This window comes from Lacerta agilis, chromosome 1 (assembly GCF_009819535.1).
Source record: "Lacerta agilis isolate rLacAgi1 chromosome 1, rLacAgi1.pri, whole genome shotgun sequence".
Taxonomy (NCBI): domain Eukaryota; kingdom Metazoa; phylum Chordata; class Lepidosauria; order Squamata; family Lacertidae; genus Lacerta; species Lacerta agilis.
In genome coordinates this window covers 1,384,822-1,402,563 of record NC_046312.1, presented here as the reverse complement: position 1 = coordinate 1,402,563, position 17,742 = coordinate 1,384,822, and the positions used below count along the sequence as shown (strand labels likewise).

The following is a 17,742-nucleotide window of genomic DNA, read 5'->3' as shown; positions in this document are numbered from 1 at the left end:
CATCACCATCATAATCAAAAGGGCATACCACTATGGTGGCTTAGAAAATAAAGGAATAAAAATTATTTCCAGTAACACAAATCAGAATCAGGTCAAACCATCTCAGCAAACAGTCACAGAACCAGCACAGGGAACACAGATGAACAATTCTCTTAAGAAGCACCATCTTCACCCGTCGCTCAAAGGACAGCAGGAGGAACATGCTGAGCAAACTTTTATCCACAGGGAGGGAGTTCATGCTCAGCATTGGGGGCAGTGGCGGAGAAGCCCCTGTTCCTTGCAGATGCTAATCTACCCCTTTGGTGAGATGGAACAACACACACAATCTACTCACAAGACCTTAAATGCTGGGGCCAAGGCAGGGTGCATAGGAGGAGCTGGTCCTGACCTAGGCAGGGGACCCTGCTCTTCCCTCAGAGGCACTGAGCCGAACACTGAGTCCCGTGACACTGGAGTCAATCCCACAAAGGCTACTCACACTTAAGGGAGCAGCTTCTGCTGCAACACCACTCACATGACAACAACCAAAGGCTCAACGGCGTTATAGTCTCACAGCTGCATCTTCCTTACCTGGAGTTCCTTGGTTGGTTCCACACAGTGACCAGCAGGCGCTTCCGCTCATCTTCCTCTGGCAAAGGGCTGGAACACAAAGCAGAAAGGATGTGACCATGAGCCCCTGGGGGTAGCAAGGACCACGTCCCAACAGAGACTTCTCCCTCAGGCCCCCTCATACCAACTTGCCTACCTGTGGCAGAAATCCAGAGCTGGCCACAGCTTATGGATGCTTCTGGGTACATATTTTCAGCTCGCATTATTTATTCCAATCCAACCCCCTCACCTAGCTCTGTCCTCAAAGAGGCTGGCCCAAGGGGAAGGTGCGCTTGAGCTAAGAAGGACAGCCAACATTCCAGAGGCAGAGGAGTTCAGATGGAAATTAACAAGAACCATGAGAAGAGGATGCATGTCCACCAGAGGCACCAGCACTGCTGCTCAAGACTGAGAATCCAACCCAGGAAGTTCACGGCACTTGCCCCCACCCCCTACCATGCAACAGCACCCTTGGAGAAACCCTATTTACCTGGTCCAAGTCCCCCCACGACACCAAGGGCAGCTCAGTCTGGGAGAAGCTGTCTAGTTCAGAAACTCCAACAGTGGGGAGGGCAGGAGCCTAGCGCTTGTGTGTGTGTGTGTATGTGTGTGCGTGCACAGACTGACAGTCACAGACAAGTCAGCTTTGTGCACAGGGCCGAGGCATTTGAGCTGCAAGAAAACAGCAGAATAGTGTCTGTCGCTCTTCATCTCATGGCAGCAGCTTCCTATGCATGAGGCAAGTTGTGCTGAGGCATAATAGCTGACAAGAGATGGGGGGGGGAGGTGAGGAGAGGGAGGGAGGGAGGGAGGGAGGGGGAGAGAGACTGGGAGTCAGAGAAGCAAGGCAAGTCCTAGCACACTTTCTCTGGCTCAGGATCCCTGACCAGCCTCTTGTCACACAGCCTGGTCCTTCTCTGAGACACAAGAGGAGGTGTGTGTGTGTGTGTGTTAGAGGGGGGGGGCAGCAGCTGACACCCCCATACTCACAAGAGGAAATGCTCATGGAAGACAGGGCATTTGCTGTCCAGCACAGTCCTGGTCCTCTGCCTGCACTTCCGATCTGTCTCCGGCACAAGCGACACCTTTGTTGGGAGAAGAAGAGAAAGAGTGTTGCTCTTATTGTGTGTTAACTCTCTTCTGGCTCGAGCAGGCTTCCAGCCAACACACCTAGATGAGTGGGAAACCGGCAGCTTTGAAATGGGAAAAAAAACCTCACCTGGATGTCAAAGCATGAATGGAACCCACAATGAAATGTCAGTGCTGGCTTTTAAAATCCCCTGCTGGGTTTTTGGGTGGGGAGAGAAGGGGACAGACAGCCTTCATTTTGTGAAGTTATTCAGATAAGCCCCCTAGCTTTGGCTCAGTTCCACAGAAGCGGTGAAATCCTAAGGCTGGGTAACACAAGCAGCAAGGCTAAGAGGGCCAACGAGGCCCAGATGGAGCCAGGGGCCACTCACAGTGCCCCTCAGCAGAGGATGCTCCTTTTAGGATGGCACCTGCCACAGCTAACCTGCCACTGCCTTTGCAATCCTCACTCCAGAAAAGCAGAGGCAGCAGCTGCAAGATCCCCAGCACCAAAGAGCCAGCTGAGATGCAGCAGAGATTCCCGCATCCCACACCTGCTCGGACTTCTGCTGGCAAAGAGAAGGAAGGGTTTCGTTTCTTTATAGATGCATGTAGCAAAAATCAATGGCTACAGACAACTTAAGTCAGCAGCTTGGTAAGAAGGAGGGCCTGCGCTCAGAGGAGGGGGAAGGAGAAGAGCAGCCCTCCTCCTCCCCTGCTCCTCCAGGGGAATCCACCCACCACGAAAGATCACTGTCTCGACACCAGCACCCCTCCTGAGGGTGGCAAGCCTACCTTGACAAAGGAGTCGCAAATCCGGTACTCCTTCCCCATCAGGCCCTTGGCTTCCATGACTGGGGGACAGGGAAGAGAAAAACAAAAGAAGAAATTACATTGAAACGTGAGCAGGGAAAAAGGGTTAAATTGGGATTGCCAACCCAGTGCCCCCAAAGGCATACAGTGGAGTCCCCAGAAGGGGTCCTGAACTCTGAGCTTCCATTAGCAAAAACTGCAGGTTCCCATCATTAACTGTATCTTTTTACTTGTGACCGCAGCCATTTTGTGACTGGTGCTGTCAGCATCTTCCCAAAATTCCCTATGTGCCCCCGGACATGGAAAGGTTGGTGACTGCTGGATGCACTGAGAGATTGTGCACTTTCTCACTCTCTCTGTCTCTCTCTCTCACACACACACACCCTGCAGCTTCCAGCCTAACTCACTCAGCCCTTGACTCCACAGCTCCCTGCTGACTCAGCATCATGCCCCAGCCCCTCTCCTCTCCTCATGCAGATAGCCCTGCCTCCCCCTAGTTATAGGGCTTAATTTGAGCCTGGGAATCAAACCACCCAGCATTCGATGCATTCCACCATCCTCCATAAAAGCAAGGAATTTGGCACCAGAATGGCACAGAATTCAGCACCCTGAGAATCTCAGCTGTTCTTTTCTGTTTTTGGTATTTCTGTACCTATGGATGCAAATACAGACTTGAAAGTGTGCGGGGAAAACATGGTGAACAGAGCACATCCACATTACAAACTGGATCTGGTCTAAACACCTCCAGGGTTTCTCCTAAAGACACCTGAGGGGTGTAGTTTTGGGAGGGCACTGTTGACCCTTCAGCATAAACAGATGGTGAGCTAAACTGGCTTGGCACTAAAGGGAAGAGGGGTCCAGGGAAGCTCCCATTGTGGTCAGGAATGGCGCTTCATATCGCCCACTGCCTTTCCTGCAGCAGAAGCAGGATAATCTATGACAAAATCTTCTCTTGTAACAACAGTGTGCAAAGGCATGCAGATTTAGCTTGGTCTGCAAAATAACAGGTCCAGGGTTTATCTTTTCGTTGCCAGTGTTTTGTTTTCTTCCCAGCACCCCATCCTGCTTTCCTTCCTGGAACCTGCTCTGAGCACCAGGGCTCAACCCTGGAAATGTGCATCGTGTGTTTTTTGAAAAGAAAGAGGGCCACTGACCACGTGCAGCGTACCTTCCCATGGCAGCTATAGAACACATGGCAACCTACAGGCTCAGCTCAGGCCAAGGGGTCTTCCACCTGGCCTTCAGCCCCTTTCCTTACAAGCTGACCCACTGGCTGCAAAGGGTTCCAGGAGAGAACAGGATCCGGTCCCAGCCCCTTCACCAAGGACCTCTTCATGCACCCCTTGTGGCGGTGGCAGCAGCAAAGGGTCCTGCCGTTCAGGGAGGGAGGCAGGGGGAAGAGGACCCCACCCCATGGATTTTGTCTCACATTGTTTATTCTGCAGGAGCCCAAGTGGCCCAGGGTGTCAGGTCAGGACTGGGGAGATGAGAGTTCAGCCACAGGTGACTTTGAGCCAGTGACTGGTTTTAAGGCTCACCTACCCCACAGGGTTGTTGTTGAGAATAAAATTGGGGGAAGAGAATCATGTGCACTGCCCTGGGCATTATGGTGGAGGAGGGCAGGCTGGAAAGGCAATAAATTAATACTCCTGGCTTGCTAACAGCCCGTACTTAGAGAAGTGACTTACAGCTACAATTAAGATGACAAAAAAACGAGTAGGTCTGCATGCCAAAGGAACAACTCATTTTGCTTAAGAAAAAAGGAGAGATAGAAAGAGAGAGAGAGGATTGATGTGTGTGGATAACACTGCAATACTTGCTGTGTAATAAAAGGAGTAACCACAACACATGTTCTCAAAGCACGCTGGTTTTCTGGGCAACCTATTTTTCAATCGATCTGATCTGAAGTCTGCCACTTTAAACCTAGCAGAGAACAACCCCCACCCACCCCCCTCACAATTTGCTGAAATGAGTTTAAACCCCTCTGCCTGCAGCTGCCTGCCACTCCAAGACTAAGGATCACTGGCAGGAGAGAAAGCAGAAGATGGAAAGAAGGAATTATAGATGCCTCTCTCTCTCTCTCTCTCTCTCTCTCTCTCTCTCTCTGTGTGTGTGTGTGTGTGTGTACACAAGCATGTAATGTTTTCTATTAGTAAAAGCCTACTAAAAATACCCAAGCCTGAGCATTTGGTTGGAGGCAGACGCAGCTCCACTTCCAGATGCCAAACTGCATTTCATGCGCCTGACTTCCTCCTGCTCGCCATGACAGGATCTGTGCCAGAGGCTCAAAAGCACCATCAAGCTAAATATCAAGAGGCTGCATCTTGGTTTTAGCTCAGTCTCATCCTTGCGCAGCTGTGCCGCGACCACAGCAGAGGAGAGGCTGGTGTTTCTCTGGGCAGTGCTGCAGAATCCAGACTCCATCCCCACCCTACACTTGCTCCCCCCATGGAAGAAAGAGCCAGGATGCTCTTCTGCACGCAGCTGGTTCTGCCCTGGCTGAGTGAATTTTCTTTCTTTCCTACTCTGCCCATTCCATCCACAGAAGTGGAGCAAGAAGAGAAGCATCCACAGGGACTGCAGGTGGCAGGGATGTATCCCCCCACACACCCCGGATGTACCGTACTTTCTTCTTTACTAAATCCTCATAAGTGTCCACCAGCCAGAGCCAGCCGGAACATTCTGCCTTGGGGCAGAGCCAGATGCATAACAGGGGCTCAGTGCTCCCCACACCCAACAGCCCCATAGCCAAGCACACATCTGAGTGATGACATATCTGGTATTGTAACGCAAAACTCTGAAACTGGTCAGCTGCAGAGCTAGTGAAAGACCTGGCCAAAGGCAACAAATCAAAATGCACAGAGGTTGAGAGAGATGAGCTAGGCAGGGCAGGGAACCTTCTGTGAAACTTGAACATTTTAAGGAACACCCAGTTATGTCAACGTTCTTAAGCATAAAGCCCCGTTTTGAAGCTGGGGGTCAGAAACCCCCAGGAGATAACTCATAGACGCAGGTTATCCCAACACAGGTGGTTGTGGGGATAGGGTAGGTGCAGTAGGTAACAAGCACCACACCTGAGCCATCGTTTTACAGCCAGTGCTATATGCCCCTGCTTCAGCCACTATTTTGCTCCTGTCCCGAGGCTGCTGGCTCTCAGACCACCAGTAAAAAGCAAAGCCACCAATGCAGCTGGGGGTTGTGGGTTTGTGGAATGGCCACCCAAAAAGTGAACATTTCAGCTACCCAACAGATGCTTCTCTCCACCAGCTCAGTTCCTTTGGCTTCCCAGGTTGCTTACTCACCATAGAGCTCCAGGTCCTTTCCTTCTGTGGTGATGGAGAGCTTCAGCTGCCCTAGAGGAGACAAGAGATGCTATGACTGAGAGTGTATAGAGAAGCTGGAATTGGAATCTGGGAGACACTGAGAACCACCTCAGTTACTCATCTGTGAAATGGGAACAATGGGAACTTGCATTAAATGCAACTAGATATGAAACTGGGAGCAGCTATCTGGCTTCCATCAGAATCCAGAAGTTTCCTCTCTCTCTCTTTCTCTCCTGCCCACACAAATTACGCACCACAGTCATTTCTCCTGAGGAGAGGAGTTTTCTTAAAAACTTAAGAAAAGTCCTACTGGGTCAGGTAAAATAGGTACCGCAAATAGGTACCGCTGTGGCAAGAAGGTAAACGGCATTTCCGTGCACTCTGCTTTCCGTCATGGTGTCCTGTTGCACCAGAAGCAGTTTAGTCCTGCTGGCCACATGACCCAGAAATCTGCCTGCGGACAAACACCGGCTCCCTCGGCCTGAAGTGAGATGAGCACCACAACCCTACAGTCACCTTTGACTGGACTGTACCATCCAGAGGTCCTTTACCTTTTTACCTTTACTGCTTGGCTGAAGTAAAACCTTGTAAGAACACAAGAAGAGCCCTGAAGCTGGATCAGGCCAAAGGGGCCCTCTCTAGTCCAGAACCCTGTTCTCACATTGGCCAACCAGCTGCCCCAATGGGAAGCCCAAAAGCAGGACAGGAGCACAACAGCAACTTGTATTCAGAAGCATACTACTGTCTCCAACCACTGTGGCTAGAAGCCACTAATAGTTTTATCTTTCATTAATTTGCCTAATCCTCTTTTAAAGCTGGTGGCCCTCACTGCCTCCTGTGGCAGAATTTAAATACGTGCTGTGTGAAGAATTGAAGAATCACAGAATCTTAGAGTTGGAAGGGACCCAAGGGTCATTTAGTCCAACCCCCTGCAATGTATGAATTTCAGCTAAAGCATCCGTGACAGATGGCCATCCAACCTCTGCATAAAAGCCTCCAAGGAAGGAGAGTCCACCACTTTCTGAGGGAGCCCATTCCACAGCCAAACAACTCTTCGCTAAACATACCCAACTCTCTTGACCGTTCCTCATGAGGCTTGGTTTCCCAATCATTGATCATCTTGGTCACCCTCCTCTGCAGATGTTCCAGCTTATCAATATCCTTCTTAAAATGTGGCAACCAGAACTGGAAACAGTACTCTAGGTGGGGGTCTGACCGAGGCAGAATAGAGTGGGACTATTACTTCTCTTGACTGGACATTAGACTTCTGTTGATACAGTGCAGAACAGTGTTAGCTTTTTTTTCTTTTCTTTTTCTTTTTTGCTGCTGCATCACAACGGTTAACTCATGTTAAGCTTTTGGTCCACCAAGACCACAAGCTTTGAGAAGTACTTTCTTTTGTCTGTCTGTGGGTGCCCATGAGTCCTAGAGTTAGGAGACAGGGAGAAAAAACTTTTCTCCATCTGCTTTCTCCACTCCATGCATAACTTTGTACACCTCTCTCATGTGGCAAGCATTTTCTAAAGCAAAAGGCCCCAGATGTTGTAATCTGAGTCACTCCAGCCCCTTCCTTTTCCAAATCTACAATACCCTTTCTGTGGTGGCACAACCAAAAATGTACAAGCATGACTGCACCATAGATTTGTATAAGGGAATTATGATATTGTAGGTTTCATTTCTAGTCTCTTTCCTAATGAGCCTGGAGAGAACCAGTGGGACACTCTGAATGCAAACACTATAGGAAGGCAGGGGTTATTGTGAGTGATGATACTGGGCCCCAGGAGCAACTGAGTGCTGGGGACGTTCTTACATCCCCCTGACCCAAATGCTCAAGGTGGTTATGAGATGGAGAATGAAGCCAAGGAGGCCTCCAACATAGGAAATGCTGTAGCAACAAGTGGCTTACATGACTGACACATAGAATGGGTGCATACTTTTCCCAATCATGACAAAGAGATAAAATTTATAACTACTCAAAATATCCAATGTGGGTAACAACAATTAGAATGCAGTAAGATGATAAATAACAATAATGAACCACAGTAAGATTCCCCCCCTAGAAAGATAATAAGCAAAACATGAAGAGCTAAAACCATAACAGGGAATCAACCAAACCAAGCCAGCAGGAGTTGAAAAAACGAACTAAAGAAACACTCCAGAACTCCACAAAAATATCAAAAGAACCCCTGTGCACACTTTTGTGGTTTGCACATGGTGTGTTTGCAAAACAAAGCAAGTCAGCAGTTTGCTTTTTAACACTAGGTTAAGGATGGCTCTGATTTATGGTTTGCTTTAATAAGTGTCAGGGCAGCCAGGAAGCTTTGACAGGCAGCCGGTCATCCCAGGAATCCTCATTGTATGATTAGTCTTCCCTCCGCGCCTCCTCCTCAGGGCACACAGCAATGATCCATGGGAGACCAGTGCATGGAGGGTGCCCTCTGGTGGGCAAGAGGAGGCAAGGCACCCAGGGCCTCAAATATCCAGGGGTGTACCAGAAGGGAGATGGGGGGAGCGGCATAGCTGTCAACCTTTCCCTTTTTGTGGGAAATTCCCTTATTATAGCATTGGGAAACAGCAGGGAGGGTTGACAGCTATGTATATAGCAGTGGGGGGGGGCAGCAGGGAGGGTTGATAGCTATGGGGAGTGGGTGGGGGCGATATATACAGCTGCATCAGAAAAAGAGCCCATTAAGCCCAGCATCCTTTCTCCAATGGAGGCCAGCCAGCCAGAGGCTCTGATGGCAGAATTCACAGGCAGTGACAGCCATCCCTCATTGTAACCATGCAGCATCTGACTGCCTAAATCTGAACTTGCAGGTTCCATTTCGCAGTCATGGCTAACAGCCATGGAAAGATCCTTCTCTCTCTCCCTCTCCTTCATGAGCTTGTCTTAAGCCTTTCCAAAAGCCACCTAAACCAGTGGTTATCTCTGGTGACAGGCAGCTTCACATTCAACTCTCCACAGCATCCATGCATGGTTTGATGCCATTTTTATTTTCCAGCAGAAACGCTCCTTCAAAAAACAGCAGCAGGCAATGCTGAAATTCAACCAGGAAAGCTTCCTCAGGCAGAAAGATGTAGTGGGAGATCGATGACCTCCTCACCTGTTTAATTTCTACCACTCACACACCTTGAGGGGGTGGGTGTGGGTGTGAGTTTCTCTTGTTTTGGGAACATTCACTTAAGTCTGCAACAATTATCCCTAAGCCCGGGGGGGGGGGGGGCCCCATTACAACCCTTTCCTGCAACTGGGAAATGAATAGAGGTGGCAGTGCATGTGTCTCTGAGAATGAATGAATGAATGTGGCTACAGTATCTGTGTAGCCCATGGAGAGGCAAGACACAGTGCATACCCAAATCATTCCGAAGCAAGGGCCAGTCTGCGGCCCCTCTGGAAAGCCTGCCACATCTTGGATTCTTCTCATTCACTAGTGGGTTATACTCTGAGTTCAGAAGTTGTGGGAACAAGCCGGTCAACAGAACAAAGGGCCTGCTGTGAAAGTGGAATGGCGCTGACCCAGCCAAGCGTGTCTGGCAGATCCCGCCAGCCAACAACCAGGCCTAGCAGGGAAGAATTTGCCAGGCGCAGAATCCCCTCCCAGGAAACAAAGCCAGTGGGGCAGGGAAAGGAGCATGAGAAATTCCAACCAAGAGGCACCATTAGAAGCCCATATTCCTAAGCACAGAGGCCAGGGACTCATGTGTGGCTTTCAAGCAAGTGCTCCGGCTCATGGGCTGCTGAATCCCATGTGTGTAATACTGGACTCCAGGCAAGCGGACGTGCAATCATAAACAACGACAGACGAGGCTGGAGTACCTACATCTGCACCAATGCTAAAGGACCAGTTACAGGTGGGTAGCCGTGTTGGTCTGCCATAGTCAAAACAAAATCGAAAATTCTTTCCAGTAGCACCTTAGAGACCAACTGAGTTTGTTCCTGGTATGCATGCACACGAAAGCTCATACCAGGAACAAACTCAGTTGGTCTCTAAGGTGCTACTGGAAAGAATTTTCGATTTTGTTTAGTGCTAAAGGACATCCTGTTTCACATTTCACGTGGCTTTAACTCCTCCCTGTAAGCAGTGCCTCTGCCAGGGGTGAGCCCAGTCCTGTCCAGGCTCAAATCCATTTCCATCTGCAAGGCTGAATTCTGAGCCAAGAGTTGGTTACATGAGTGTAAGAAGATCCTCGCTGCTGGAACAGACTGGTATTCAGAGGTAGACGGCCTCTGGACATGGAGGCTCCATTTAGCCAGTCATGGTTAAACTGATTCTAAAAGGTCATCTCTGAAGATGTACTAAACAAAAGAGGGTCCTCTTAGCTTGCAGCGAGCTCCTGCCTTTAAAATTGACATAAAGGAGACACACAAACACAGATCAGAGGACACAAGCTTCACCCAGCACCTCCCTTGGTAGAAACTGGCTAGTAGTCTAGAGGCCTGGTCTTCAGCTGGTGGGTCATGGCCTGATCCAAGCTGGGTCACAACAGGAGCCCTGCCACTATACAGATAGAAGCACAGTAAAAGCTTAAGAAATTGGTCCCCAAATGCATGTTTTGGTCAAAAACGGGCCCTGGGTCTGAAAAGGGCAAAGATACCTGACCTAGAGATTGCACAAATTATCCCATGTCAATCACTTTCTATGTGGAAGTAAATCCCATTGGTTGACATGGTGGAGATTCACAGGGGGTCACTGCAAAGTCCTGGCACAGCAGTGAGGAAATGGCATGAGCCCTCCCATGCGTGCCACACAGGAAGGTTCTGTGTGCACAGACGCTGCTGTGTGTACACGTATGAAGGGGAGCCATGAGTGACTGCAGCTCCCTGCTTAGAGGCACACTCCCCACCCCCTGCGCACACATGGAGGGCAGCTGTGCAGGAGAGTTCCTGCCCTTGCCCCTGAAGGAATCCACTGCAGGCAGGCAAGCAGGTGGGAGCGTTGCCACGGCCTGCCTCTGCTGCAAGGGCTGCACACAGGCTCCTTCCCCTGACACCTGATACAGAGACACCAACAGCAGCACCTCCCACCACACTCCCCTCCTGCCTGCCAGAACAAGGGTCTCCTGCTGGCGACAAGCTCTGCAGCCACAGCAACAAGTTCCACGCTTCCCCACCCCAACTCACCAAAGGTTTTCACATAGCAGGGAGGCTCCAGCTGGTCGCCTGACCTGACAGAGAGGGAGGCTCGGGGGGGCAGCTCCGTGCTCCATTCCCCACCCACCCATCCAGCCGAGCACCCTGGCTCCTCCACTCTCTCCTACTGGAGGCACCTGCTTTTCCAGCAGCCCAAGTCACTGGGCTGAGCCAGGCAGCTTCAAAGAGGCTTCAAAGTCATTTCCTCCGAGGAGGAAGCAGCCGCTGGGGGCCTGGGCTTCCCCTAACCGCCACTATTTGAACAGGACAAAAGGCACCACTGATGCCCATTGGTGGATTTGAAAGCCAATCTGCACCTGCCCACACCAGAGAGAGAAAGAGAGAGCCACCCCGCCTTGAAGGCAAAGTACAGAATTGCACCGCCAGCGTGTGTCTGTGGGTGTGCACCGCACTTAAGTGGTGTGGGTGCGTGCATGCACATACATTAACATTTTTTAAGAATTATAGCGATTATTTACTCATCTGTGAGCACATGAATATTCTCCAACGCCTGTTTTCTAACTCCCCGATGCCAGAAAGAACACAGTCACAGCTTGATTTCACGCACTGCTAACGCTGGCTCTACGGAAACTTCTATGGGGCAGGGAACTGGGCGGGGGGGGGGCCGCCAAAATGTCCCTCATCAAACCTAGTGTTTGCCTCCAGGGTCTCCTGAAGCCAGGGCTCACTTGGTCCTTTTCCACGGACCCTTTTATGCCGTTCATCTACTCCAGCACATTGTCTGCTCTCTGCCTGGCAGTAGCTCTTCAGCCTCAATAGAGGGAGGGAGGGACGAAAGAAGGGTCTTTCCCATCACCTACCGGTCATCTGCCCAAGATCTTTTAAACTGGAGATAGCACAGGAAGGGGGCCATTCAACCTGGGACCTTCTGCAGGCAAAGCTGTTGCTGTGCCACTCAGCTACAGTCTCTTCTCTCTCCCCAGAGTGTACCCCCACTTAGACTGCTATATAAACAGGCAAGTAGGGTTTTTTTGTTGGGACTCTGGAGTAGTGGTACCTCGGGTTAAGAACTTAATTCATTCCAGAGGTCCGTTCTTAACCTGAAACTGTTCTTAACCTGAGGTACCACTTTAGCTAATGGGGCCTCCCGCTGCCGCCACGCCACACCCGCACAATTTCTGTTCTCATCCTGAAGCAAAGTTCTTAACCCGAGGTACTATTTCTGGGTTAGCGGAGTCTGTAACCTGAAGCGTCTGTAACCCGAGGCACCACTGTATTTGTAAGAATCTTTTTAAGCAGCAAGCTTTCTGCCTTACAAGATGCTGAGTATACACCAGGGGTCAGCAAGGTTTACTGGCCAAGGGCCGGATCACTCCCACGGAGATCATCCGTGGGCCGGACTGGTGCAGTGTGACGCCGGAAATCGCACCTGCGCAAGTGCAGATGCCAGAAATCGCTTCTGCGCATGCCCATACGCCAAAAATTGTGCCTGCGCAGAAGCGATTTTCGGCACCTGGACATGCGCAGATGCGATTCTGGTATCTGCGCACGCACAGACACGATTTCTGGCACCGCTCAGTGAGTCCCTGCACTGCGCTGTGCCATTTTAGTGCAGAGCACGGGGGGACTTGCCAACTCAGTTCAGGGGCAGCTCGGAGGCCAGTAAAACGGTCTTCGTGGGCCACATCAAGCCCACGGGCCGCATGTTGCCAACCCCTGGTGCACACCCTTAGAAACGCAACACTTGAAATGGAGCAAGGTATTTTACTTTGGCTCTGCAAAGTCCTGGACTCCACTTGCCCCAGCTCCCTTTTTGCAATGTGCTTCCAGCCAGCCCCCAGCCCACTTCCACCTACCAGGACCTACCCTTGCCTCTAACGCAGGAGTGGCTGATCTTCCTCCTCCGGTTCTTCTGGAGCCTCTCCAGCGCCTTCCCTGGCGAAGTTTGAGCTCTGGAAATGCTGCTGCTGATTTCTGGAAGATGTGCAGGCACCTGGCCTTCCTCCGCACAGGTGTCGAGCTCCATACCTGAAAGGAAAGCAGAGCTCTGGGGGAGAAGCTTGCTAGGTAGAAGCTGAAAGCTGCTTGTGCCATTGCCACTATCTGAATATGCAGGAGGAGGAACTATTATCGCAGCCTTTCCGGCCAGTGTTATCAACCATCCTGATTCAGACTGGGGTGGGGACCTGAGGGCGAAACTCTTGAAGGTGGCCACATTCCATGCGTCTCCTCCCTGGGCACCTTCACCTTGTGGGCCCTTCCAAGTGCTCGCAGGCACTCAAGGTCCTTTTTCAGCTGTTGCTTTTATTTGCCAATGGCTATTTTCATCCTTGTGGTTTATTATGATTTGGTGAATTTTAATGGATTTGTGGATTGCTGAAAGCCGCAGAAAGGCAGGATACAAAGAAAGGTGGGTGGGTGGGAAGGAGAAAGATCAGGTGGAGTACGAAGCAGGGCTGTGGGCCCATCCACACTGGCATGTGTCCCATGATTACTAGTATTTTGTATCAATCTATTATGATGAGTCTGCTCTGAACATGTCCTAAAATACCGTATTTTTCACGCGATAGGGCGCACCGGACCATATGGCGCACCTCATTTTTAGAGGAGGAAACAAGATAAAAAATATTTTTTTCTGGTTTTCCTCCTCTAAAAGCCCTGTTTTTTTGAGGATCAGCTAAACGTTTTACAACTTTTTTTGCAAAGGAAAAAGCTCTATTTTTTGAGGATCAGCTAAAAGTGGTGCAGCTTTTTTTGGCAAAGGGGGGAAAGCAAAGCTCCTTTTGCAAAGGGGGAAAAGCAAAGAGGAAAAGCCCTGTTTTTATGGGGTTCAACTCACATTTCTGCAGCTTCTAAAGGAAAGTTAGCCTTTTCTACAGTTTCCAGACAGATAATCTAATCAGCCAGTCACATGTCGCTGGGGAAACAAACAACCTCCCTCTGCAGCACATTCAACAATGGAGGCCTGGGCAAGAGGGCGGGGCTGAAAGGGAGCCGGGGACTCTTATCTCTCTCCCAATCTCTTGCTGATCAGCTGCTGAGCGGGGTCCTTTCAACACCCCCTTTTCTCTTTGTAAAATAAAAAGCAGGATCCTCTTTTGGCCCCTGGGAAATTTGGCTCCAGGGACCACTATTCGCTCCATAAGACGCACAGATATTTCCCCTTACTTTTTAAGGAGGAAAAAAGTGCGTCTTATGGAGCAAAAATACGGTAGTTCCTGAACAGGATTCTGTATGCTTTCCCGGGAGCTGTGTTGTCCTTTCCTTCTAACTCTGTCTTACCCTGCAGGCTCCTTTTCCTAGTTTCCCCCCCTCCGGCTCTCAGCAGCACACTTTGGGTTTTCTTGGCATGCTTAAATCTTTTATTTTACTTTCCCCCTGTTTAGCATTCATATAAAAATCAAACGACATACAAGTAAAACGTTGCGTTCCTGTTCATTTCTTTTTATTGTGATAAGTATTAAATGATACATGGCTCCTTTTGTATAGGTCAAAGGATTGCCCAATTATCTGGTTTTCTGCCACAGGTGGGCAGAGTTGAAGGTGGAGACATTTGATTAGAGGAAGAATGAATAGGGAAACATGGGGCTTCAGGGCTCTTTCCCCAAGGAAAACCTGAGGCAAAAACCACAAGAGGGAACACCCACCACAGGACCAAATTGAAAACAGGACAAAGAGGTACAGACTTAAGGGAAGAACCTCATGGAATCCCAGAGAACAGCTATCAGTTAGACCACCCTGGGATCAATGGGCACATGGCATGACCTACTGAGTGGTAGCTCCTTATCATCTCTTAGCTCACAGTCTTCGTGTGGGGTGTGTGTGTGTGTGTAGTGGTTAAGAGCGGTAGACTCATAATATGGGGAACCCGGTTCGCGTCTCCACTCCTCCACATGCAGCTGCTGGGTGACCTTGGGCTAGTCACACTTCTCTGAAGTCTCTCAGCCCCACTCACCTCACAGAGTGTTTGTTGTGGGGGAGGAAGGGAAAGGAGAATGTTAGCTGCTTTGAGACTCCTTCGGGTAGTGATAAAGCGGGATATCAAATCCAAGCTCTTCTTCTTCTATACATTTATTTTTAATGAAACTTTTCAGCATAGAATACAATAAAAATAGATTCGTCTAAATAAAAATGGGGTGGGGGGTGGGAAATCCAACAAAAAGAGAGAAGAAATATACCTGGGAACTTCCCTTCCCTCTCTCAGCCTCCAGACTCATTTTTCTACATACACACACACACACACACACCCTTCAGCCAGACAAGGGCGCTTGGAGTGGTTTCTAGACAGCCCCTTGGATAACCCGCTGTGCGTCCCTTAAATTCTCCCGCCTGCTCTGTTCCACCAACCCACCCGCAGCATCTGTTGCTTCCTAGGCAGGGTCTTTCCTTTTGCCCTGGCTGACATGCCACTGTTGTCTCCTAGAAACTCCCGCCATCTTTTAGGCACAGCTTCCTGACGCTGCCTCTTTACTGCATTCTTTGGAGTTGCCAACTGCACAGAAAAACAAGAGCTTCGCTTGCTCCTGCAACCACGATTGGCATCAGATTGATGTGCAGCGATGAGCATCAAGCATAAGAACACAAGCAGAACCTGCTGGAGCAGGACCAAAGCCCATCTAGTTCAGCATCTTGTTCTCACAGGGGCCAACCAGATGACTGCTGGAAGCCCACAAACAGGATTCAAGAACAAGAGAACTCTCCTTTCCTGTGGCTTCCAGCCGCTGGTAGTCAGAAGCATGGCTGCTCCAACGGTGGAGGCAGGGCATAGCCACCCTGGCTCGTAACCATTGACAGCCCTCTCCTCCTCCATGAATTTGTCTAATCCTCTTTCAAAGCCTTCCAAGTTGGTGGCAATTACTGCCTCCTGCGGCAGCAAGTTCCACACTATGCAGAATTTTACAAACTTGGTTAGAGCATGGTGCTGATAATGCCAAGGTTCAATCCCTGTGAGGGACAGCTGCATATTCCCCCAGAGTCCCTTTCAACTCTGAAAGTCTATGGTTCCCAAACATTTCTCCCCCCCAGACCACTTGAGAAGCACTTGATGGTCTTGGCAGACTACATGTGGTCTTTCTACCTGTTGTAGCAATTGTAAGGTGCCAGCCAGTGCTAGAAACAAAAACTGCATTTTTACAGACCTGCTGCAGACCCCATGGATGAAGCTTACACACCACTGGCAGGGTCCAAGGACCATAGTCTGGCAACTCCTGCTTTAAAACGCTGGGCAGTGCACAAAACCTTAGTAGACCATAGTCCCACTATTCACTCCATTTCACAGGTGGGAAACCGAGGCCAACAGCAACTCACCTCATGAGTGCCTGGAAGAGAAGGGTTTTCATACTGGTGTCAAGGGAAACTCCGGGTCATCAGACCAGCATCCCACTTCCCCAGCCCCCTGTGCTGCTGCCTTGTTGCACAGGCCAGACCTTGGATCTGCACAGCTACCTCCTTGCAGAAAGCAGGGTTATATTTAAAAACAAACTAGCAGCCAAGCCCGAGGACCCCATGTTCAAGCAGATCACACCAGCCTCCCCAAACAACTGTCACCAAGCAAAGGGGCACTTACGGAGGGGCTACCTGGAACCTACCTTCAGACGAGGCAAGAGAGTGTCCCGTAGAAGAACCCGCCTGCTCTCCAAGGAACGAAGGGATGAAGCTGCAGGGAAGCCTTTCTGAACTGGGACTGTTTGACTAGCATGGATGGAAGCCAGAGGGAGGGAGGGAGAAGACAAGGAGAATTAACAACTTTGAGGGGGAGGAGTCCTGGGAAAAGGCTCTTTTCCTCAGAAGGGTAGCGTTGCCAAGAGAACCCCCAGCAAGCAGCGAGGACTTTACCCCTCAGAGCCTGGGAAGCAACGGAAAAAGGCCAGTTAGCAGGCAGTTTTTGATAACCTGCCTTCTACCTGGATAACCTGCCTTCTCCTTCTCCAGTCCAAGAATAGCATAAATCATTTGCCAGGACCTCCGGTCAGGGACGTTAACTCTATCATAGCACAACTAGGTACCTTTTTTACCCAGGCACATCAAAAATGGCAACTGCCAAAAATGCTTATGCATGGGAATCTTCCTAGGGTTGCCAGAACTGGAGGCGTATGGGGTATTTTGTTTTTTGTTTTTTGGCTGGACTGTCAAACGTTATTTGTCCACAGCTACTTGGATGACTGAATTGAACAAGGAGTTAGAGAGGCCACAAATCAAGAATGAGGAACCAACTTAAGTCTCATTTGCAACAGACAGTCCTGTCTGATGCCAAGAGACCAAAGCACAGGAGGAGGAAGGTGGGGATTAGAAGAAGCAACTTGGAGGGAGGGAGGCAGGAGGGGCCTCTGCCCACAGCGGCTTCGCAGGGCTGCCAAAAGAATCCCCAGCATGGAGCGAAGGTTTGGCCTCTTCTGAAAACCCTTCCGCCAAGGCCAAAGTAGGTGCTTGGATGGGAGCCAGGGGGCAGGATGTGAAGCTCTTTCCTCCAGCAAGGGTCTTTCAACTTGTTCCCAAATGATCTGGAGTGTGGGGGGCAGGGTGAGGGGGTTGAGTTGGCAGATTGTTCAGGGTGTTTAAAAAAGCTGGAAGGGGTCGCAAAGAGCTCATAAAGGGTCTCTCCAAACGGGGTGAGCAGGAAATGAAAAGGGGGCAAATACCATTAGATTCCATTCCATGTAGTGATGCCCATTCGGGGAAACTTCATATATATAAGGATCTGGAGGTGAGACACATACACACACACACACACCCCAGGAGAACTTGAGCTCCAGTGCCAGCGATGAAAAAGGCAAATTCCACACAAGGGGTGCCTGAGAAAGCCCTGAAAATAGAACCATCAGCAGCACAATATTCTTGCACAATTCTGTCATGGGACTA

The 17,742-nt window shown here is 50.0% G+C and overlaps 1 protein-coding gene across 7 annotated transcripts in view; it reads right to left on the bottom strand.

Moving 5' to 3' along the window:
* Nucleotides 1–17,179, bottom strand: part of RGS3 (regulator of G protein signaling 3) — a 73,157-nt gene extending 55,978 nt beyond the window's left edge. For 5 of the 7 annotated variants that reach the window (XM_033156233.1, XM_033156318.1, XM_033156402.1 and 2 more), the window contains exons 1-6: nt 16,473–17,177; nt 12,751–12,912; nt 5,772–5,822; nt 2,452–2,510; nt 1,579–1,673; nt 571–639 (exon numbers count right to left, since the gene is read on the bottom strand). In XM_033156233.1, coding sequence (XP_033012124.1) covers nt 571–639; nt 1,579–1,673; nt 2,452–2,510; nt 5,772–5,822; nt 12,751–12,910 — 434 coding nt within the window. In that variant the 5' untranslated portion in view covers nt 12,911–12,912; nt 16,473–17,177. Of the gene's footprint in view, nt 1–570; nt 640–1,578; nt 1,674–2,451; nt 2,511–5,771; nt 5,823–10,914; nt 11,024–12,750; nt 12,913–16,472 lie in introns of those variants that run through there. The other 2 variants (XM_033156661.1, XM_033156824.1) reach the window with 2 other exon arrangements.
* Between the last annotated feature and the right edge of the window lie 563 nt (nt 17,180–17,742).